The 25,151-nt window shown below is 45.3% G+C and overlaps 1 protein-coding gene across 2 annotated transcripts; it reads left to right on the top strand.

Annotated features, from left to right (window-relative positions):
* The first annotated feature begins 14,794 nt into the window (after positions 1-14,794).
* fam219a.S (family with sequence similarity 219 member A S homeolog) lies at positions 14,795-24,806 on the top strand. Of its 2 annotated transcripts, none has more exons than XM_018241888.2 (6): positions 14,795-14,986; positions 19,308-19,407; positions 20,681-20,783; positions 21,101-21,181; positions 21,545-21,599; positions 21,884-24,806. In XM_018241888.2, the coding sequence occupies exons 1-6, from the start codon at positions 14,960-14,962 to the stop codon at positions 22,040-22,042; spliced, it is 525 nt and encodes a 174-aa protein (XP_018097377.1). In that variant the 5' UTR covers positions 14,795-14,959; the 3' UTR covers positions 22,043-24,806. The 2 variants fall into 2 exon arrangements, with proteins under 2 accessions (XP_018097377.1, XP_018097376.1); XM_018241887.2 differs by having other exon boundaries at positions 14,796-15,019.
* The last annotated feature ends 345 nt before the right edge of the window (positions 24,807-25,151 follow it).

Raw genomic sequence — 25,151 nt, 5'->3', positions numbered from 1 at the left:
CTCCCTATGGTATTACGGATAGGGAAGTTGAGGCTTACTTGGCACAGCTCAACACATGGTAATGTGTTGGAATGTCAGATTTTATCATGGAAGGGATTGGGTGATGTCAAATTGTCGTAGAGTCTAGGCAACGGGCTTTGTGTCTGACATCTCCTGTGATAGATGGGTGTGGGTCTTCCTATTCTTTTGTATGGAAGGGGCTAATCTATAATAGGCAAAGGGCTATGTTGTTTGAAAGGCAGTCTTTAACATGGATTGGTAAGTCCTCTTGTGATTGTTCAACTTTCAGCGATATGGAAATGAAGGAGACTTGGTGGGTTGTTCTGTCCCTATTTTATTACAGGATAGCGGCAATGTCAAATTGTCATAGAGCCTAGTCAAAGGGCTATGTTGTTGACAGACAGTCTTTGACATGGATTAGAAAGTCCTCTTGTGATTGGTCAAGTTTGACCGATATGGAAATGAAGGAGACTTGGTGGGTTTTTCTCTCACTATGGTATTACGGGATAGCGGCGATGTCAAAGAGTCTAGTTAAAAGGCTATGTTGTTGACCTGGATTGGAAAGTTTTCTTGTGATTGGTTAATTTGACTGATATGGAAATGAACGAGATTTGGTGGGTTGTTCTTTCCCTATGGTATTACGGGATCGGGAAGTTGAGGCTTACTTGGCACAGCTCAACACATGGTAATGTGTTGGAAATTTCAGATCTTATCATGGAGTTGATTGGGTGATGTCAAATTGTCATAGAGTCTAGGCAAAGGGTTATGTGTCTGACAGCTCTTGTGAAAGATGGGTGTTGGTCTTCCTTTTCTTTTATATGGAAGGGGGTAATCTGTAATAGTCAAATGCCTATGTTGTTGATAGGCGGTCTTTGAAATGGATTGGAAAGTCCTCTTGTGATTGTTCAACTTTGACCGATATGGAAATGAAGGAGACTTGGTGGTTTGTTCTCTCCCTATGGTATTACGGGATAGCGGCGATTTGTCAAATTGTCATAGAGGCTAGGCAAAGGGATATGTTGCTGAGTGACAGTCTTTGACATGGATTGGAAAGTCCTCTTGTGATTGGTCAACTTTGATTGATATGGAAAGGATGGAGACTTGGTGGGTTGTTCTCTCCTTATGGTATTATGGGATAGGGAAGTTGAGGCTTACTTGGCACAGCTCAACACATGGTAATGTGTTTGAATGTCAGATTTTATCATGGAAGGGATAGGGTGATGTCAAATTGTCGTAGAGTCTATGCAACGGGCTTTGTGTCTGACATCTCCTGTGATAGATGGGTGTGGGTCTTCCTATTCTTTTGTATGGAAGGGGCTAATCTATAATAGGCAAAGGGCTATGTTGTTTGACAGGCAGTCTTTAACATGGATTGGAAAGTCCTCTTGTGATTGGTCAACTTTCAGCGATATGGAAATGAAGGAGACTTGGTGGGTTGTTCTGTCCCTATTTTATTACGGGATAGCGGCGATGTCAAATTGTCATAGAGTCTAGGCAAAGGGCTATGTTGTTGACAGACAGTCTTTGACATGGATTGGAAAGTCCTCTTGTGAGTGGTCAACTTTGACTGATATGGAAATGAAGTTGACTTGGTGGGTTTTTCTCTCCCTATGGTTTTATGGGATAGGGAAGTTGAGGCTTAGTAGGCACAGCTCAACACATGGTAATGTGTTGGAATGTCAGAACTTGTCATGGAATTTATTGGGTGATGTCAAATTGTCATAGAGTCTTGGCAAAGGGTTGTGTGTCTGACAGCTCTAGTGATAGATGGGTGTGGGTTTGCCTATTCTTTTGTATGGAAGGGGGTAATATATAATATACAAAGTGCTATGTTGTTGACAGGCAGTCTTTGACATTGATTGGAAAGTCCTCTTGTGATTGGTCAACTTTGACTGATATGGAAATGAAGAGACTTGGTGGGTTGTTCTCTCCCTATGGTATTACGGGATAGCGGCGATGTCAAAGAGTCTAGTTAAAAGGCTATATTGTTGACCTGGATTGGAAAGTTCTCTTGTGATTGGTTAATTTGACCGATATGGAAATGAACGAGATTTGGTGGGTTGTTCTCTCCCTATGGTATTATGGGATAGGGAAGTTGAGGCTTACTTGGCACAGCTCAACACATGTGTTGGAATTTCAGATCTTATCATGGAAGGGATTGGGTGATGTCAAATTGTCATAGAGTCTAGGCAAAGAGCTATGTGTCTGACAGCTCTTGTGATAGATGGGTGTGGGTCTTCCTATTCTTTTGTATGGAAGGTGTAACCTATAATAGGCAAAGGGCTATGTTGTTGACAGGCAGTCTTTGACATGGATTGGAAAGTCCTCTTGTGATTGGTCAACTTTGACCGATATGGAAATGATGGAGACTTGGTGGGTTGTTCTCATAATACTATGGTATTATGGGATATTGGTGATATCAAATTGTCATAGAGGCTAGGCAAAGGGCTATGTTGTTGACAGGCAATCTTTGACCTGAATTGGAAAGTCCTCTTGTGATTGGTCAACTTTGAATGATATGGAAATGAACGAGACTTGGTGGGTTGTTCTCTCCCTATGGTATTATGGGATAGTGGCGATGTCAAATATGTGTAAGACACATTGCTGGTCGTAGGCATTCTTATACCCTTAGTCATGTCAGGACGGGTAAATTCCAGTCCTAGGTGCTTGTGTGGATCCTGATTAATCATCATTGTGCTCCTGCTCATATCCAAAGCCATTGTGACGTCCCGTTAAGCCGCCATCTTTGTTTATTTCCTTTTGCTCATTTCTTTCTGCTGTTTTGCAGCCAAAACTCCCTATTGAAGCCTTTTCTGTAATTCCGTCTGTGCCCAGGCTGGCTTTTGCTAGTCTCAAATCCTGATAAAGCCTTTTTTTCAGTTTTTTACCTCTGCATGTTTTTCCAACCATAATCCATAACCATATTTAGTCTGAACCCAATTAGAACTACAGCAGAAAGTTCCAGGGTCACAGTAGGAACTAGTTGGGGTGTACATGATGCCTATATTATAACACAGCGAGGGGCACAAGGGGTGGCACCCAAAATACATTAAGTACAATGGGAACTGTCGCCCCAAATACAATAATTACAATTAGAGGCAATGAATTCTGACACCCCTAATTCCTTTACCTTTCCAAAAACAGGTGACCTAAAGGCCAGAGAATATTCCAGTATTGCAGTGATAATAATGAAATCAGAAATGGTCTGTATTGGTGAAGTTCTGGTGAAAATCGCTGGCAGCCAATGTTTCTGCAGTCCCTCAATATACAGCGATTGTGGGATGAGCAGAGGAAGGCTCTACAGATCATTCAGCAATTCCATCATTCCAGCAGAATTCTTATTCACAAACTCTTGTGCCTCTTCTCTTATTTTTAATATTCGTCCTCATTAACAAAGACCGGTCCATCTTCTGCCACTAATAGAACCAATTCAATGCCGGCGCCACGCTGAGGCAATTGTCCACTGCTCCCAAAACCACCATCTTTGTCTTGTTGGGCAAGTAGAGCCTCTCCAGCTTTCCACCATATAATCTCGTCCCATATAAACGGTTCCACTTAAATTACAGATCCGCAGTTTATGTTTATTTGGCAAAACAGGTATTTTCTCTTTGTTTTCCTTGACATATTTGGAGACAGATTCCAGGGCAGCAGCTACAGAAAAGAAAACTTTATTTAGTTATTGCTTAGGTCCATAGACAAACACATAGTAACTAAAGTACAAACCAGTTCTATACAAGGGATTCAACAGGAACACAAACAAAAACCCACTGGAGCTTATTTACAGCACAGGCCAACAAGTTTCCTGGGGTGATAACCCAGAACATCCATCTATAGGACTAGTGTTTAATACAGCAAAATAAATAGTAAATATGCAGCAAGAAACACTATCAATTGAACCCTAAAGAAGATGCTTTCCACAATGTATGACTATTTCTCCTTTCCAACAAGTCAGTTTATTTAATTTCTGCCCAGAAAGAGCTGCTCCATTCACCTGTACCTGCAGTTACATAGTTACATAGTTACATAGTTACATAGTTACATAGTTACATAGTTACATAGTTACATAGTTACACAGTTACACAGTTACACAGTTACACAGTTACACAGTTACATAGTTACATAGTTACACAGTTACACAGTTACACAGTTATATAGTTACATAGTTACACAGTTATATAGTTATATAGTTACATAGTTACATAGTTACATAGTTACATATAGTTACATAGTTACATAGTTACATAGTTACATAGTTACATAGTTACATAGTTACATAGTTACATAGTTACATAGTTACATTGGGTTGAAAAAAGACAAAGTCCATCAAGTCCAACCCCTCCAAATGAAAACCCAGTCCCATACACACACCCCTCCCTACTGTCACATAAATGATATATCCCCATATCTATACTAACTATAGAGTTTAGTATCACAATAGCCTTTGTATTATGTCTGTCCAAGAAATCATCCAAGTCCCTCTTATAGTCATTAACTGAATCATCACCCGGCAGTGCATTCCCCAACCTCACTGTCCTCACTGTGATGAACCCTCTACGTTGTAGCAGCTTTCTGAAAGGAACGGATAGGAACGGTGAAAGTAAATCTTAATTCTAAAAAGTACAACGTTCTTGACAGTCGTGTGCTTTCTACTTTAACCCATTAAGTGCTGGCAGAATTTCCCATTTTATGTGCCAGATGTTTTTGAATATTTTGTGCTCTCATTTTAGGGGTGTTTCATAGTTTACCTAGAAAATTATACATTGGTTACTTTTGGGAGAACCTAAGATTTCTACATTTGCTTTTTGTGTATTTCCACTTCTGGAACAAGTTAGAGCTCTAAATACAAAATATATTTATAGTTGCGTAAATCCCATTTCCCTCAGTCCTGAAGGCAGCGCTTCCTCATGAGACGTCCCCTTCCTGTAAGTAGGAAAAAAACACCGCCCCAAACTTGAACTACACCCTATAAATCCGTCCTCTGCCTCGCGACCAGCACTGATTTACTAAGCAATAAAAACTTAGATAATTTAGGGAGGGACAATTGTGCTGCCTCCGGGACTGATGGAAAAGAGATTTACCCCAGTATAAAACCTGTATTTCCCCTCATGTACCTTCAGGCAGCACTTACTCATGAGAATTAAAAATCAATAAAAACAAATAAAACAAAACAAAAATAGGGTGGGCATGAAGAACCACAAAAAGCAACTTGCCGTGATGTGATGTCCATGACAAGAGCCATGTTGGTACAACAGTGTATTGCAGCAAAAGACAAATTACAAGATTATGCTAAATCAGTGCTGTCCAACTTCTATGGTACCGAGGGACAGAATTTTTCCAATCTACATGGTGGAGGGCCGATAACGGACGCCAGTGTTAGCCACTCCCTGTTTTTAGACCACACCCACTTTAAACCACACCCATGTTACCGCAAGACCATGTCCACATTAATAGCACACCAAAAAACCAAATGGTTGGTGCTCACTGCAGGGATCAGGGCCGGAACTAGGGGTAAGCGGAGTAGGCGGCTGTCTAGGACGCCATCATTGAGGGGCGCACTTTTAATGGGGTTTTTTTTTATTTTTATTTAATAATTTTTATTTAATAATTAGTTTCAGTAATCATGGTCACCCAGTTGGGTGGAATCCATCTCCTTCACCTTCTCCCTCTTGCCAGCCAGCCACGGCGGTGCAGTGAGATGTGCGTATACGAGTCTATGACATCACTGATATGTTGGGGGACAGAGAGAGGCAGAGAGCTGGGGGGCTGCTTGGTGTGACTCTCGCTGCTCTCAGACTTCAGTTACACTGAAATGAAGACTTTCTTTCTATTACTGTAAAGTGTGAAGCTTCCTGCTGGCACAGCCACGTACAGATTTGGGGCCCATATATTTGCTGTTTCTGCTGGGCGCTGGCACATAAATACTAGGGGACAATATGATCCAACAAACACAAAGTTGTGCTACACAAACACTCTCACCACTTTTTGTAGCGCCGGGTGCCGTCTGTGACTCTGTCTGCCCAGGTCTGATTTGTGTACAAGGAATTATTTCAGCAACACCCGATTATGGTGAAAAAATTGTGTCTTTATTTGTGCCTCAAGCTAAGCGACGTTTTGAGCTTTTCCAGCCCATCATCAATCTTAAAGGAAAAGCTTGAAATGTCGCTTAGCTTGAGGCACAAATAAAGACACAATTTTTTCACCATAATCGGGTGTTGCTGAAATAATTCCTGGGGACAATATGATATGATCAGATTTATTTTTGGCTGCTGCTGACACAGGTAAAGATTGGGGGCAATATGATGGCTGCAGGAGGGCTGTATGATGGAGGGCTGCTGAGCTTGTGGTACAGGTACAGGGGGCAGTAATATAAATGAAAGTGTTGTACATTTCTTGCTCTCTTTATTTAATAACCATCATGATAAGGAAAGAAATGGTGATGGAGGACAGGGGGGCACTGAGTAAAGCTCTTGCCTGGGGGCCAAACTACCTTGTGTCTGTCCTGCAGGGATGTCACTCATATGTGAAAAAGTAAAGTCATATTAAATCCATATGCCTCCTCCTCCCCTGTGTATAATACAGTACCCCAGCATATGATTAAACACTTTAGGGGCCACTAACAATCATTTTCAACTGCTAACAAACCCCCAGAACTAATACAAAGTATGAGACACACAGGGAGGGAATACAGAAGAGAGCAGGAGACAGGGAAAGCTCTCAGTCTAATATGTACTACATACAGTGACACAGTGCTGGGGCCCCATTAGTATAAAGTGTGAACAGGAGAACAATGTGGCAGTTTCAGTCTGGGTCTCAGGTAGAACAGTACAGGGGCTTTAGGATATAAACAATAGAGGGGTCTCAGGTAGAACAGTACAGGGGCTTTAGGATATAAACACTAGAGGGGTCTCAGGTAGAACAGTACAGGGGCTTTAGGATATAAACAATAGAGGGGTCTCAGGTAGAACAGTACAGGGGCTTTAGGATATAAACAATAGAGGGGTCTCAGGTAGAACAGTACAGGGGCTTTAGGATATAAACAATAGAGGGGTCTCAGGTAGAACAGTACAGGGGCTTTAGGATATAAACACTAGAGGGGTCTCAGGTAGAACAGTACAGGGGCTTTAGGATATAAACAATAGAGGGGTCTCAGGTAGAACAGTACAGGGGCTTTAGGATATAAACAATAGAGGGGTCTCAGGTAGAACAGTACAGGGGCTTTAGGATATAAACAATAGAGGGGTCTCAGGTAGAACAGTACAGGGGCTTTAGGATATAAACAATAGAGGGGTCTCAGGTAGAACAGTACAGGGGCTTTAGGATAGAAACAATAGAGGGGTCTCAGGTAGAACAGTACAGGGGCTTTAGGATAGAAACAATAGAGGGGTCACAGGTGAGAACAATACAGGGGATTAGTCTGAATTTGAGGTTTAAACAATACAGGGGCCAGTTAATCTCAGTAGTGATACCTTTTATATGTTACATATGGTAATCAGACACAGCAGGCAGACTTTCATGTGAAGGGCCACATGAGGGGGGGGGGAGTCACCAGTTGGACAGCCCAGTGCTATATAATCACTTTATACTTCATGAGAAGCCATTCTCTAATATCTCCTTATTGAGAAATATGGAGAAATTCCTTGGCATTGAAAGCCAGTGGAGAATTCTTCTCCCAGAGAGGTGTTGCCCACTCTATCAGTTTACTCTCCAGACGAGACATCACATACTCCACTTTAGCCGCTCAGAAGAGTATTGTGAAGGTTGAAATTCAAACTGAATAAGACACTGAGTAAAGAACTCTCTGCAGAGGAGGAGGAGGGATGCGCGGCTCACCAGCCAATGAGACCACTACTGGAGCAACAGCAGCGGGGGGACCGAAGGAGTGGGCGGCATACGAGAAAGAAGAGTATCAAGTACTTGCCCAATGTGGCCTTGCTGAGCCTCATAAGTTTCTATGTGGGACGCCAGCCCCCGGAGGGCTCTTCCGACATCCAGCGCAGCTTCCTCATTGGGGTCCATGGGCCAATTATAAAGACGGTGGGGCGATCGGCTCCCAGCGAGAGGAGTGTGGACCAAGGAGGAATCAATTCAGGAAGAAACAAAATCCTATAAAATTGGGCATTGAACCTGTGACCTGGAAGAGATGTTAACTTTGAATTTTGCACCCGGCGTGTGATGTCATGGGCACCGCCATTTTGGATCTGACCCTGCCAGATACGGGAGCGCCATTGGGTGCTGCTGACAGTGCGTAGACCTGAATGGCAGTGACTTCAGATTTGTAATTCCTTTGTAGTGGTCTTGAAGTTCCAAAATAAATCATAGTAATACAGGCATAATGTGCCATCAACAAAACTGCACAGCAATAAAGATGTTTGTGCAAACGAGTTAGGGCGTTGTCAGTCCTGCATCCATTACTTTGCATTTTAGCCACAGAAGCCTTGCAATCTTCAGGTGAATAATTAGGTTGCACCCCACTCTTCTTCTGTTTGGAGAAATTTCCTTATGGCAAAGTGCAGAAGAAACTTACCTGCTTTCCAAGTCTTGCCTTATTTCAACCATTTACTTACCGGAAAAGCTTGGTGACTTCCATTGAGCATTACAGTTTCAAGGTTCTACTCAAAGGTCCAGAAACTGTCCACAGGGGCAGCCTGAGCAACTGCCATCAGCATCCGGCACCAGCCATTCAGCACATTCCAATTCTGCCTCAATGGGCATCTGGAAGTAGCCAATAATCTTAAGAGGCAAGATATAATGTTAAAAGAAGGATCAAGAATTTGCCACCACATAACTCTAGAATTCAGTGGCACAATCATCTGGATGCCCTGTAGCCTCTGGAGCAGCCTCATCAGAAAAGGCCTGAATGGGAAAAAAAACAGGGGGAGCTTGCGGTCAGCTGAATATATTCATAGCCAAAGTTGCCCCGTGGTAGAGAACACAACATACAAAGGTGTGAACCTCCACTCATCCCTACATTCGCACAACCTCAATATATATCAGCCTCCCCAGGGAGGACAACCGTACAGAGGGGCTCCTGCAGCCGAGCTACCAAAACTGGGTGATGTAGACCTGACCTCCAGGTAGGAACAAACCCTGCTGGTGTGTAGTTTGGGGTGGTATTTTTTTCTACCTACAGGAAGGGGACGTCTTACGAGTATGTGTTGCCTGAAAGGGACGTGAGGGAAATTGCCATTTTTCACAATAAAGGTATTTATACCAGAAAAATATTTATTCACAAAAATTCAACTGATTTGGAAAACCTGAAGTGTCTTGAATGTATCAAAACTCACTCTACATACCTGATATATAGAGTTTTATGTAGAGTTTTATGTAGATTTCTGACTTCTACATATCAAAAACTCCCAGCAGTGAATTACTGGATTTTACAGTAGAATATAACATACTTTGGATTCAAAGACCAATTCATTCTGGAACAGTAGGTTTACCCCAGGAACCATATATTTTTGAAAAGTACAGATTCTGCAGAATCCAAAATTGGTAAATTCATCTTTTTGCTCCTAATTACTAAACATCAATGCTGAACTTATTGGTTTCTATAAAAATGTCGGAAAATTCAGAAAAATCACCTCAAAACTTTCACTTTGCAAATTCATATCTTCCACATATTAACAAAAAACAACATTTTTGGAAAGTACACATTCTCCCAAGTACAAAATGGGTAGATCGATCTTTCTACTCCAAAGTACAAAACCGAAAAGCTTTGCTAAGGTTGGCAATTTTGGTGAAATTTCAGAAAATCACCTTAATTTGCAGTATCCTATCTCCCACATAACATTATGTATCAAGATAAACCCCATGAATAAGGTTTATCCAATTATGTGATCTCTACAGGCCCCAAAAGGAAGACAAACCATATGATTTTATGTGGGGTAAAGCTACAAAAAGTGTAGTAACCCCAGAAAGTCATATTTTTGGAAATTACACATTCCATCGAATTCAAAATGGGCAAATACTGTACATCTTCCTACTCCAAAGTGATTTTGATGAAAATCACCTCAATGCTTCTAATCTGCAGCATATCTCCGACATATCATTCGGTATCATGATAAAACACCCTAAATATGGAACCCCACTAAACAGTTGGCTTATCCTATACACAATGGGTATCAAAGTATCCGGCGTTTAGATACCACAGTCAGTTGAAAATCAACACATTTACTGTTTTGCAGGGTAAAAAACCCCACAAAATGATACATTGACCTCCACAACCATATATTTTTGGAAAGTACACATTCATGTGAATCCAAAATGTCTTTCTGCTCCAAACTACAGAGTCCCAATGATTTCCCAAAATTGTCGGCTTTGATAAAACATCTGAAAATCGCCTCAAAACTTCCACTTTCTACCATCTTATCTCCCACACAGCGTTAGGTACCAAGAGAAATACCAATGCCAGGGGTCCACTGAACATTTTGAAGCTCAATATGAATAGATTAACCAAATTATGTGGGGTCCAGAGACCCCCGCATACATATGAATTTACCCAGCAGACACTCTGGCGGCACCAATATGAGTGTCCGGGCTGTGCATTATGTGCCACAAGACCCCCTAACAGCAGGAGATCCTAGAAAAACATGTATTTTTAAAAAGCAGACATTCTGATGAATTCAAAATGGGTAAATACATTTCTCTACTGCAAATTGCCAAATTATAAAGCTATGCTGAATGTAGCAGTTTTTATGAAATTTCTGAAAATAGTGACACTCACACATATGCATAATCCCACTCACTCATATACATAATCCCACTCCTACACATAATCCCACTCACTCATACATGTAATCCCAGTCACGCATATGCATAATCCCACTCATACATATGCATACTCCCACTTACTCATATGCATAATCCCACACATACATGTAATCCCACTCATACATATGCATATTCCCACTCACTTATATGTTCATAATCCTGCTCACCCATACATGTAATCCCACTCATACACTCATGCATATGTATAATCCCACTCACTCATACATGTAATCCCAGTCACGCATATGCATAATCCCACTCATACATGTAATCCCACTCATACATATGCATAATCCCAGTTACTCATATACATAATCCCACTCATACAGGTAATCCCACTCATACATATGCATAATCCCACTCACTCATATGCATAATCCCACTCATACAGGTAATCCCACTCACTCATATGTTCATAATACCGCTCACCCATACATGTAATCCCACTCATACGCTCACACATATGCATAATCCCACTCACTGATACATGTAATCCCACTCAAACATATGCATAATCCCACTCACTCATACAGGTAATCCCAGTCACGCATATGCAGTATCCCACTCATACATATGTATAATTCCACTCATACATGTAATCCCACTCACAGGATAGGGAAGTCTCAACTAAAAGATCATTACCAAAATCACAATTTTTATGGGTAAAGAGGATTGTATGAAACAAAGACAGACAGAATGAACGTTTAGAGGAGATGCAACAGAAATTCCTTCAGAGAGGGGTCCCCATGTCTTTATTAAAACAGCAACGTAAAGAAATTGGGGGTGGTCGAAAGGAGAATAAACACCAGAGTAAATATAAAAATAAAACAAAGAGAATTCCATTTATTTCGAGATTGACATCGTTAAGAGAAGATGTGACTGAGATGATTAATAGACACTGGAGTTTACTTGAGGGGGTCCCCACTGTGGAAGCTTTTCAGGCTTTACCCCTCATGTCATATAAAAAGAACAAAACCCTTAGTTCTATGCTGGGAAGATCGGACCTGGGGGGAAACTAATGAGACAAGGTGTATTACGCCCAAATAATAATAATGGGACTTTTCTGTGTCTTTCCTGTAATTGTTGCTCCAACTGCCAAAAGGGAGACATTGTGTATCACCCACATAAGGGTAACGCCAATAAGATCAGGGGATATTACACTTGTACATTTTTTAGTGAATATTGTTTAATGCCCTTGTTTATACGTGGGGCAGACTATCCGCACGATCAGAGATAGGATACGGGAACATAAATCCACTATAAGACTAAAGAAAACAGATCAGGCGGTTGGAATCACTTTGTGGAAAAAGACCATGGGGTCCAACAACTAACGTTCCAAGTTATAGACAATGACGAGGAGGGGACAGAAATAAGTTACTGCTAAAGAAAGAAACATGGTGATACGCTGCTTAGTAACTATGGAGCCCCATGGCCTTAACCAAGAATATGATCTACATTCTATATTCCACTAAGTATGTTTTTAACTGGATTTTTATTTATGTTATTAATATGACAGATATTTGAAGAAGGAAATAGCAGCGAAGATTTGGAGAAGGAGGCTCCAGCGACATAATGTAGATGTGATTAAACCTTTTCATCTGTAGTTTGTGATGTATTGAAGGATTGAGCCACAACATGGCGCCATACAATTCAATATAATAATGTGTGAAACATTCACTTGATAAAGGGCCATGTAGGCTTGAAACGTTGTTGCATTTGTTCAGATGATAAAGCCATGAAGTAACAATAAAGTAACAATAAAGTAACAATAAAGTAACAATAAAGTAACAATAAAGTAACAATAAAGTAACAATAAAGTAACAATAAAGTAACAATAAAGTAACAATAAAGTAACAATAAAGTAACAATAAAGGCTTTTTTAAACCATTGTCAAGACTGGGGCTGTCGACTATGATTTTGGGCTAGTGAAGTTGGTGGAAGTGGAGACCATTTGAGGTGCACCTGGTCACTACATATGTAGCGCTATAGTAAACTGACTTGTGCTAGGGCAGTTTAGCTACGTTCCTTGGTGGGCTGAGACCACAGACGAGCTCTCTTTCTCAGGGGTAAGCCCTCGCAGCGGGGTGGAGGCAAGGGTGTAGTGTAACTGTAACCTTATGCGATAGCACAATGATGGGCGCCAGTAGTTCTTTAACAGTTGAACAAAGAACAGTATTTATTGAACAATAGCACAGAGATCATTTAGCACATTGATTCACAATGGAGTATAGAACATACACAGCAGCATAAAGGAAACATATACTCACAGCACGTATAGGCTGAATCCCCACAGGCTAGGGAATGTACAGCAGAGAGTAAGTTGACAGCATGTGATGGGTATTGGCCAGTTTTCAGGATATCTTCCAGTGGCAGACTAGGGGAACTCCTGACATCCCTATCTCAACACTTGGTTCCCTACTCTGGGTCAGTAATACCCTGGGATCTTAATCCCTCTAATCTCCTCGGCGGAGCCTTGAGCTGCTCAACTAAATAACCTCTCTATCACTCCTAGAGTGATCTATAAACGAGTATAGCTGTCTAATTACTAGGGCCAAGGCGCCTAGGGTCAGCACTACCCATTCCCTTCCAGCCTGCTTGGTTGGGCTAAAGCAATGGACCCAGAGCACATGGTTCCTAAACCTTTTATACTGTGGCACAGTGCCATCTGGTGTACACTGTGTGAACTGCAGGGGTTACATAAGCACAAGGTCCCCATAAGGACCCACTGAGGTGTCCATATTACTAGGGATGTGCCTGTCTGTAAAGTGTAAGCGTGTCTAACATTTTCACATCCCTACACATATAAGAATTGAAGTGCTGACTATTTGTATATGGGATAAAGATCCAGTCCTGATGTTTATTCCATGTTCTCATTAGAGGAGCTGAGGAGCTGACAGGGGGTTGAGTGACAGCTCTGGACATGTGGGCGGGTGCTACTGGGAGACCACGCCTCCTGGGGCCGGTCACTAGGGGAGTCGCTTAGTTATGGTGTCACATAGTAACTGGCAGCGAATACGACTAAGTCTTAATTGAAGTTTATTTAGGCTTTTCAGCCGGTGCGTGAGATCAGAATAAATTCATACGATCTATAGACGAAGAATCTCCATTTTACTTCATAATCTTATAGAATGAATAATTAATTGTGGATTAAATTAATTGAGGTTTTTTATTCATCATACAAAAAATATATAAAAAATTGTAAAAAATTCATGTTTTAAGTTAATTTCCGATCATCAAATGAATTTCTATACATTCAGTTAGATGGTGTGTGTGTCCCTGACTGGGAGGCTCCTCCCATCACTGTATGATTAGAGGAGCGAGAGGCGGAGCCATTGGAGAGCTGCTGGATGCCCCGCCCATTCACTGACACCAATGTGCCACACCCTCTCCTCTTCCCCAATTTCTGTTTCTCTTGCCTCTGTGACCCTTGTTCCTCCTCCCCTGTGAGTAACTATTCTGCCCCACCAGTCACTGCACTTGCCCAATATACACTGACTGGGGCTATACCCCCCCCGCCGGGGAATGGACTTGCCCCACTATACAATGACGAGGACACTACCACTCAGCCATAAGGGGAATATCACTCCTGCAATATTGAGTTGAGGCGGTAATAAACACTCCCCCTATCCTGAGTGACAGTGGTAGGTCCCGGGCGCTGGTTAAACAAGGGCCAGGCAGAGGGGGTAAGTTCCATTGATGAGCAGAGGGGTCTGTGACAAAAGACTAAAGGAGGCGGTAAGTACCATTCCCTGGATGTGCGGGGGTCGCACTCATCCTTTTCCTCACTGACTGGATAAACATAACGGTCCGCACAGAAGGCCCTGCCCCGCCCAGCAACAACAACAGCTAATGAATAACTAATGAGCTGTCACAGCTATCTGTCACTCTTGCTCCGCCCCTCTGTCATTCTCCTTGATGCCCCGCCCCATCACTATGAATAATTATCCGTGTGGGCGGGGCTCCGCTCTCCAGCTCCTACTGAGATGTGAGGACTAGCCCCGCCCCCTGCTAATGAATAATGTAACAGGGCTCCGGAGGCGGAAGCGGCCAGTGAGTCAGTCAGTGCCGGGGGATGAGGTGAGGGAGAGGCACCGAGAGTACGACCGACTGTACCGCCCGCAGCCGCCGCTCCTACGGCTCCGACCCCCTGACATCCAGCGACCCCACCGCTCCCGATACACTCGCAGCCATGATGGAGGAGATAGACCGATTCCAGGTGCCCACAGTCCGCTCTGAGATGCAGCCCCTGGTGAGCCCCGGCTCCTCTGTGTCACTCACACTGGGGGAGGGGCCATTGTCTGTGCGACCCCTTTATATTGTGTCTCATTGTCTGTGTGTGACGTCATGAGATCACTGCTGTCATCATTGTGTGCTGGGCCCCTATAGGCCTCTCTCTTCTCTATCAGACTGTGTGTGGCACCTCGGGGGCGGGGCCTTACTCCTCGGGGGCGGGGCCTAACCCCCACAGTTACGCCACCTCTTCCTCCTCTGTCTAATGGGCAACTGGGTATTTACTTGGCCACTTACAGGGAGATTTGGGGTGACTCTTTGTGCCCTGGAACTATAGCAGGGTGACACCCCAATGTTTCTATATATCTGTAACCTTGTTATGAGCTAAGGGGGCCCAGTCTGAAGGTCAGTTAGGGGGAGATTTGGGGTGAGTGCTTATTTGTACCCTGGGTACCCCTGGAACTATAGCAGGGTGACTGTTACCCCAATGTTTCTATATATCTGTAACCTTGTTATGAGCTAAGGGGGCCCAGTCTGAAGGTCAGTTAGGGGGAGATTTGGGGTGAGTGCTTATTTGTACCCTGGGTACCCCTGGAACTATAGCAGGGTGACTGTTACCCCAATGTTTCTATATATCTGTAACCTTGTTATGAGCTAAGGGGGCCCAGTCTGAAGGTCAGTTAGGGGGAGATTTGGGGTGAGTGTTTATTTGTGCCCTGGGTACCCCTGGAACTATAGCAGGGTGACACCCCAATGTTTCTATATATCTGTAACCTTGTTATGAGCTAAGGGGACCCAGTCTGAAGGTCAGTTAGGGGGAGATTTGGGGTGAGTGCTTATTTGTACCCTGGGTACCCCTGGAACTATAGCAGGGTGACACCCCAATGTTTCTATATATCTGTAACCTTGTTATGAGCTAAGGGGGCCCAGTCTGAAGGCCAGTTAGGGGGAGATTTGGGGTGAGTGCTTATTTGTACCCTGGGTACCCCTGGAACTATAGCAGGGTGACACCCCAATGTTTCTATATATCTGTAACCTTGTTATGAGCTAAGGGGACCCAGTCTGAAGGCCAGTTAGGGGGAGATTTGGGGTGAGTGATTATTTGTACCCTGGGTACCCCTGGAACTATAGCAGGGTGACACCCCAATGTTTCTATATATCTGTAACCTTGTTATGAGCTAAGGGGGCCCAGTCTGAAGGTCAGTTAGGGGGAGATTTGGGGTGAGTGCTTATTTGTGCCCTGGGTACCCCTGGAACTATAGCAGGGTGACTGTTACCCCAATGTTTCTATATATCGGTAACCTTGTTATGAGCTAAGGGGGCCCAGTCTGAAGGTCAGTTAGGGGGAGATTTGGGGTGAGTGCTTATTTGTGCCCTGGGTACCCCTGGAACTATAGCAGGGTGACTGTTACCCCAATGTTTCTATATATCGGTAACCTTGTTATGAGCTAAGGGGGCCCAGTCTGAAGGTCAGTTAGGGGGAGATATGGGGTTACTGCTTATTTGTGCCCTGGGTACCCCTGGAACTATAGCAGGGTGACTGTTACCCCAATGTTTCTATATATCTGTAACCTTGTTATGAGCTAAGGGGGCCCAGTCTGAAGGTCAGTTAGGGGGAGATTTGGGGTGAGTGCTTATTTGTACCCTGGGTACCCCTGGAACTATAGCAGGGTGACACCCCAATGTTTCTATATATCTGTAACCTTGTTATGAGCTAAGGGGGCCCAGTCTGAAGGTCAGTTAGAGGGAGATTTGGGGTGAGTGTATGTTTTGGGTTTACTGTCTGTTAGAGAGACCCCCTGGGGAACAGTTTAGTGTATATATATATATATATATATATATATTGGATTAAAGCTGAAGAAATAATAGTTTACAATTGGGGGGGATATAAAACTGACTTTATTTCTGTGGGTAACATTATATACATTTGCCGATCACATCAGTCTCTTCAGACTCAGTCATCATTTTATTGATGCGTCTGTGATAGGGACGTTAGATTGTAAGCTTACTGGGGCAGGGCTGAACCAGCTCCCCTCTCTTGCCGGATCTGTTTATTCAGCAGCCAGTGGCCCAATCAGGCTACTTGGCCTCTCAGTGGCACCAACTTGAGCCAATCTGTTCATTAACCCCTGACCCCCCATCCCAGGTTTGTTCATTGCACCCTATGGGCTCAGTCTCTGAGGAGTTACTGACCCAGTCCAGTGGCGTGTGAAGGTTCAGGGGCACCTACCTGCGCTCTACCCGTATTGTCTGACGGCTCTGCAGGTGGAGCAGTGGGCCTGGTGTGGAGGGTGGAGCTTTCCTGGAATAATCCCAAATAATTAGCTAATTACTACCTGCTTGTGCCTGGAATTCAATTCTCCAAAGCTGTGGAAGGCTGCTCTGTTATTGGTCACATAGGCATTGGTCCTGCTGTCTGTATCCTGATTGGTGTCCTGGCCAATCAGACAAGCTTTTAGTATAATGTAATGGTACAATCTCATTGGTCAGAATGGCAGGGAGAATAGATGGGAGACTGAGGCTCAGAACCAATGGAACTCCTAGGTGCCAGGCGTTTTAGTCCTACCCTGCGTAATGCTGGAGTCTGATTGGTCAGATAGATGGGCAGCTGATGTAGGCAGGACTGGCATCAGAATTAAATAGATGTTTACTCCTCCTGCTTGGTTAATGGATGATTCCAAATGGTTTTGTTGCAGTTGGTCGTTCATGTGTGAATAAAAGAAACAGATTCTTCTCCAGTTATTCTGTTGTGGTGCAGCCTGTTCCCTGACTCCCTCATTTATTCCTGAACCCACATCAGCTTCAGAATAGCAGCACTGGATCATTCATAGAACTGGGCCAGCCTGTAGCCAATCACATCATTGATGACTCAAAGGGTTTGACAATCCTGATCATTAGATTATTCAGAGGGTTAAGGTGGCCATACACGGAGAGATCCGCTCGTTTGGCGATGTCTCCAAACAAGCGGATCTCTCCCCGATATATCCACCTTGAGGTCGCGGGACCGTATCAACGAACAGATGCGGCCGCGATCCGACGGGATTTTTAGTCCCATCCGATCAAGATCTGCCCGACTCTCGGCCAGATCTTGATCGGGGAAGCCCGTCGGGGGGGCCCCATACATGGACCAATAAGCTGCCGACTCAGTCTGTCGGCAGCTTTTATCGGCCCCTGTATGGCCACCCTTAGACCAGCCTGTAGTCATCAGATCATTAGATTACTCAGAGGGTTAGACCAGCCTGTAGCCAATCAGATCATTGATGACTCAGAGGGTTATACCAACCTGTAGCCAATCAGATCATTGATTACTCAGAGGGTTAGACCAACCTGTAGTCAATCAGATCATTGATGACTTAAAGGATTAGACCAGCCTGTAGCCAATCAGATCATTAGATTATTCAGAGGGTTAGACCAGCTTGTAGTCATCAGATCATTAGATTACTCAGAGGGTTAGACCAGCCCGTAGCCAATCAGATCATTGATGACTCAGAGGGTTAGACCAGCCTGTAGCCAATCAGATCATTGATGACTCAGAGGGTTAGACCAACCTGTAGCCAATGAGATCATTGATGACTCAGAGGGTTAGACCAGCCTGTAGCGAATCAGATCATTGATATCTCTAAGGGTTTAGACCAACATGTAGCCACTCAGATCATTGGATGACTCAGAGGGTTAAACCAGCCTGTAGCCAATCAGATCATTATATTACTCAGAGGGTTACACCAGCCTGTAGATAATCAGATCATTCATGACTCAAAGGGTTAGACCAGCCTGTGGCCAATCAGATAATTGATTACTCAAAAGGGTTAGACCAGCCTGTGGCCAATCAGAGCACTGACACACTTTCTCTCCCTCCAGTTGGAGTCCGTTAGTTGCACCCAGGGCACATGTCTCTGCTTCTTACCCCTAGTTCCTGCCCTGGCCCTTATTCTTACCATTCAGAGATCTCCTGGGATCTCAGGTCACTGTCTGTAGTTGGGGTGTCTCGATATCATCATTTGCCCCTCTGCCCTCACTCCCATTACCCTCACTGCCCTGTAGGTTGGCTGGGGCACCCCTGCCTTTTCCTGAACTACTGAATCAGCTGTGATTTGCCCCAGACACAGAGATCATGGGGGTATCTGCACATATAGTGCGGGGAGCTCCCTCTAACCTCTTTGGGATCAGTTTGGGGGAGTCTTACTTTGGCCCAATGTGCAAGTAGGGATTATTCTTAGATTGCCTGTAACTTGTTCACCCCACAATGTGCCCCTTAGGGTATCACCCCCAGTAGGTTCTTTGCTGATCCTGCCCCCCTGTTTCTGCAGGACCCCGCGGCCACTGCCATTTCTGATGCCGACTGTGATACCAGAGAGGGGGAGACCGTGGCCATGAACTACAAACCTTCTCCTCTCCAAGTCAAGTTGGGTAAGTCTTCCTGAGACTCTGATTCACTTCCGTCTGGGGTATCAGTTGCATGGGGCGGGGCTCAATGTGAGGCTCCTCCTTCTGGGCATATGGTGGTGCTCAGTGTGAGACTCCTCTTTCTGGGCATGGGGCAGGGCTCAATGTGAGGCTCCTCCTTCTGGGCATGGGGTGGGGCTTAGGGCAGGTGCCGATTATGTGATGGAGGCTTTTAGGAGAGGAGGAGTCTGGCTATTCTGCCCACTGGGCGGGGCTAATATAGAAATAACTGAAGATCCTCATTGAATGTAGAGGGAGAGGAACATGTTGATGGGGGTGTGGGTGGCTCCTGGGGCCCCACTGGGTGACAGATTCTATAGACACAGTGGGGCTGAGACTCCTGGGTGGGGTTGTCAAGAGCCCCTGTGGGACTGCAATTTCGGGAGCCCTGTTTTATATTAACGAGAGGGACCTGTACAGGTTGGGGGGCAGAGGGGCAATACCCAAAGTAACAGGTAAGGAGCAAAGTATCCAGAATGTCTCTTAAAGGAACAGTATCCCCTCCCCAGACAACATGAGTGCAATGAATAGGACTTTTATTCGCATTAAAGGAGAAGGAAAGCTACCGAAACAGTTTATTGCCAATAGATTAGCCACAATACTGCAAGCTATAACACTGTATTTATTCTACAGAAGGCTTTACCATACCTGAGTAAACAGCTGTAGAAACTCTCTCTGTTTGTTTAGAATAGTAGTTGCCATATTAGCTTGGTGTGACATCATTTCCTGTCCGAGTTTCTCCCTGCTCACTCATAGCTCTGGGCTCAGATTACAGCAGGGAGGGAGAGAGGAGCAAACTGAGCATGCTCAAGCCCTAGCCCTGGAGGTTTAAGCTGAAAACAGTTAGTCTGATACAGAAGCCCATGAGTACACAATAGAAGGAAAGAAATGTGATGTTTGACAGAGGACTCAGAGCAGCATTACTTTGAGGGGTTACTGGTGTATTTATATAGACCTTTCTGATAAAGCTTACTTACTTTTAGCCTTTCCTTCTCCTTTAAAGGGACAGTATCCCCTTGTGCAATCAATAAGCTAGTGCTGGGAATTAAAGGGGTCAGCAGCTTTTATTCCCAGAATGCACTGTTTTCAGAACAAGGTGAGGTGGGGTGATTGTGACGGGCTTGGGTGGGAGTCAGGGGCAGGGTATTTGTTGCCGTACATGGTGGTTGTGTGTATTACAGTAGTGCAGGTAGGTGTCTGTGGGTGAGTGACCTTCTTTGCTGTGTTGTTTGTGCAGAGAAGCAGCGGGACATCGCAAGGAAGGGGCCCCTAAAGAATGGAAACGTGGGGAGCCCTGTCAATCAGCAGCCTAAAAAGAACAACGTCATGGCACGGACCAGGTATTGCCTCATCAAGTGATGCACAGGGCATGCTGGGAGCTCAGGTAAAGGGGAGGAGCCACAGGTTACTCTGATGTCTCCAGCAAGTAGAGGTCTAAATGTCCCAGCTGCCCTCCAATACCCACATTCTACTATTGGGGCTAAACTGGCAGTTCATTATGACTATGGTGGGAGTTACTCATGCCCCAATAAAGCAGCGGTATATACTGATCTCTCACCCGCAGTTATACCCCCGGGACAGGACAGTGGGACACTTGGGGCAGGTTTGGCCTGGGGAGTGATACTGGGGGTCAATATGTTCCCTTCTTCTCCCACAGACTGGTGGTCCCTAATAAAGGCTATTCCTCCCTCGACCAGAGTCCCGATGAGAAGCCTCTTGTTGCTTTGGACACAGACAGGTAAGTCGTTTTCATGAGCACGGCTGTAGGTGACGAGCTCTCCCGGGGGTGGGGCAAGCAGGGCTGTTACCTGTCACATACACAGAACTGACAGTTGCTGGGGGTAAGCAGAGGGGGCTCTCCCGGGGGTGGGGCAAGCAGGGCTGTTACCTGTCACATACACAGAACTGACAGTTGCTGGGGGTAAGCAGAGGGGGCTCTCCCGGGGGTGGGGCAAGCAGGGCTGTTACCTGTTTCATACACAGAACTGACAGTTGCTGGGGATAAGCAGAGGGGGCTCTCCCGGGGGTGGGGGGCAAGCCCTGCGGTATCAGAGCAAGTTATTTTGTGCCATTTCTCTAATATTTCTTTCCTCCCCCCCAGTGACGATGACTTTGATATGTCCAGATATTCGTCCTCAGGTTACTCCTCCGCTGAGGTGAGTCACAGCCTTTTTCCAGGGTTTATGCCCCGCCTTCTCCTCCATGTTACTGTGCAGCATTGTTCTTGCCCCACCCACTGCATGAGCCACAGACTCTGAAGTTTCCATTAGAGTAAGTAGAGCCATGGGGCATCAGTTGCCAGTCCTAGTGCAGTTTAGAGAGTCACTTCCAGCAGTCGCATGAGAATGGAATTGCACCACTGAGGGACCAATGAGGCACATGGTTCCCCTAAGCTCCTCCCACCCAGCAGTTAATTGTCATTATGGTTCCCAATTCACAGCAGATCAACCAGGACCTGAACATCCAGCTGCTGAAGGACGGCTATCGATTAGATGAGATTCCTGATGATGAGGATCTCGACCTGATCCCCCCAAAGTCTGTGAACCCCACATGCATGTGCTGCCAAGCCACCTCCTCCACTGCCTGCCAGATCCAGTAATGAGGGGCCCCTGCTTCCCACCATAACTCTAATACCCAACAGCCATTGCTTCCTCCTATGGTAGGACATGCACCTGTTTGTTTCTCGGAGCCAGAGAACCCCAAAACCCATTCGCTGCATCTGCGTCGCTCACACACTGGGGCACGGGCTGGTGGGATGGGCCTACAGGCATCACCATGGGGTCATTTGGGGGGGGCTAGTAATGGGGGTACATGCAAAGCTAAGAGAGGCTGGATCCTTGGGGGTGGGACTTGTCTGTCTGAGTGGCACTTTCATCTCAGCGTTTGTAACAAGTGCCACCCAAGGGGCATTAGTAGGGACCACGGAGAAGGGCATTATGTCTTCAGCCTATTCAGTAGCCTGGCTCCGCCTCCTTCCATTAACCCTGTCTCTACCTTCATAGTGACGTTAGATTTGCACCATGCCACAGGCATAACTAGTTATCCAAGTGCCATGCTGTGCCCAGACATAACTAGCTGGTCATGTGTGGTGCTACGTCAGACACAACTAGTTACCCAAGCACTGTGATAAGGTGTCATTACTAGTTATGCAAGCAAGATGTGATCAGATATTACTAGTTAGCAAAGTGCTGGGTTGGGGCCAGACATAACTAGCTAGTCAAGCACAAAGCCCTAGCCAGACTTAACTAGTACAGCCAGACAGAACTAGTACAACCAGACTTAACTAAACTAGTACAACCAGACAGAACTAGTACAACCAGACTCAACTAAACTAGTACAGCCAGACAGAACTAGTACAACCAGACTCAACTAAACTAGTACAGCCAGACAGAACTAGTACAACCAGACTTAACTAAACTAGTACAGCCAGACAGAACTAGTACAACCAGACTTAACTAAACTAGTACAGCCAGACAGAACTAGTACAACCAGACTCCACTAAACTAGTACAGCCAGACAGAACTAGTACAACCAGACATATCAAACGAATCTGCTCTCATTGCCATCTGTATATAAGTGAGGGGATTAAATCTGTGGAACTCATAATGGCTCCCATTAGCCCAGCAAGACTTCTACTAGCCCAGTGGCACACAGTATGGCGGTCTCTCCAGTCACACACTGTACTGCTTGTCCCTCATTCACTAGGGGCCCTCAAGGGGGAATATAGGGGAGTGGGAGCCACTGTGCTGTGATCATACTGTAAGAGGAAGAAGCCCAGTACCTTGTAGCCCTTTATACTCATGTGCTTGCCTCATACCCGGCTCTTGTGGCTAGAAGCCTGGCAGGCTGATGGGCACTGGCAGTGGTTTGTGGTGGGGCAAAGGCAGAGGGTAGAACAAGTAGGAATTGCCCACCAGAGCAGATCAGGGGACCTTCCCAAGTCTCCTTTTACTGGTGTCAAGTGGAGCCCCTGGGCCTCTTCTCTCTTGGGCACAGACTGGGCTCCCAAGGACCCCACATTCTACAGAAATGACTCCTATAACCAGGTTTCAGAGACGCATCCAACATTCAATGACATCCACATAACATAGACCATAATAACCCCAACAAATACACTCCCCTGATATTCCCAGCATTCCCTGATACTCCCAGCATATAGACTCCCTTGATATTCCAGCATTCCCTGATATTGTACACTGCTATAGAGCGTAACCCCTTAAAACTCTTGTAGCCCCCAACTCTCCTCCACACACAGGCCCAGGTCAGAGCCGCACGTCTCATTCTCCCGGTTCTTGTGATCCGTTCCTGCTCAGGACTGACCCCTGGCACCCCAGAGAGACATAGAGAGGGGTACCATGTGCCCCTTCTCCCTGGCATTAGCCTTCAGTCTGTGCCCTCCAACACACACTTCTCCCTGGCATTAACCTTCAGTCTGTGCCCTCCAACACACACTTCTCCCTGGCATTAGCCTTCAGTCTGTGCCCTCCAACACACACTTCTCCCTGGCATTAACCTTCAGTCTGTGCCCTCCAACACACACTTCTCCCTGGCATTAACCTTCAGTCTGTGCCCTCCAACACACACTTCTCCCTGGCATTAACCTTCAGTCTGTGCCCTCCAAAACACACACTTCTCCCTGGCATTAGCCTTCAGTCTGTGCCCTCCAACACACACTTCTCCCTGGCATTAACCTTCAGTCTGTGCCCTCCAACACACACTTCTCCCTGGCATTAACCCTCAGTCTGTGCCCTCCAACACACACGTATCCCTGGCATTAACCTTTAGTTTCTACCCAACATGATGGGCACATACAGCCCTGACTGGTGTCTCTGTGCCACTGGCCAATGATTTTGCCCATAATTCTGCCCCCTCAGCTCAGAGCAGGGGTATTGGAAGAGAAGCTGCTAATCTGGGCCATTCTTGCTTCCATGAGTAGTGGCACTGCCGTAGCCCAGTGGTCCCGTGGCTAATAATTTAGGATATAGATATTGTGCCAGTTGCACCATATAGTATTTATTTGCACACTTGTGCCAGGGGCCACATTACCTTTGCCCTGTTGCACTTACAATAATGTAGGATTTTGCTTCAAGCCCTCCAGAGAATGAGGTGGGTGGCACAGCCGGACCCTCTGCTCCTGGGGGGTTGAGCCCTTCTCTGCCAGTCTTGCCCGTAGGCATTAGAGACTCGTGTAGCATGGAAGTGGGTACCCGGCCTGTCTGTTACTTTATGTTTATTTATTTGAGATGAAGATGTGAAGTTTCCCTTTGGGACATGAGACACGTATGATATTTTGTACCATTTCCATGCAGTATTTATCCATGTTCTTGGTGTGTAGTGGAACTATATTAAAGGCAGAACCATCACACGTGTGTGCCCTTTCTTTTCTCTGCGAGTATTGGGAAGGAATCCCACAATGCATTTGTTCTTGCCACTGGCAGGGCCCATAAATGTGGCCTACTTGGTTCCCCCAGACTGTGGCAGCAGTTTATGGGCCCCTGTAGGGCCACACAGGTTAACAACTGGCTCAGGCCAATGTGTGGATGTGAGATATGGGCTGGGAGGTTGTACCCTCCTCCTCCTCTGACTCAGGTACTTGGAGAGAGAAAATGGGGTGCAACTAAAGCCCCCCAGAGGCACATTCCCTGCTGCCCCTTGATCTATACAGTGAGATCCTGTCCCAGTGTCAGGGGTAAATGGAGATGCCCAGA

This window comes from Xenopus laevis, chromosome 1S (genome assembly GCF_017654675.1).
Source record: "Xenopus laevis strain J_2021 chromosome 1S, Xenopus_laevis_v10.1, whole genome shotgun sequence".
Classification (NCBI taxonomy): Eukaryota; Metazoa; Chordata; class Amphibia; order Anura; family Pipidae; genus Xenopus; species Xenopus laevis.
The sequence above is the reverse complement of the archived record's forward strand: the minus strand, read 5'-3'. Positions and strand labels throughout refer to the sequence as shown.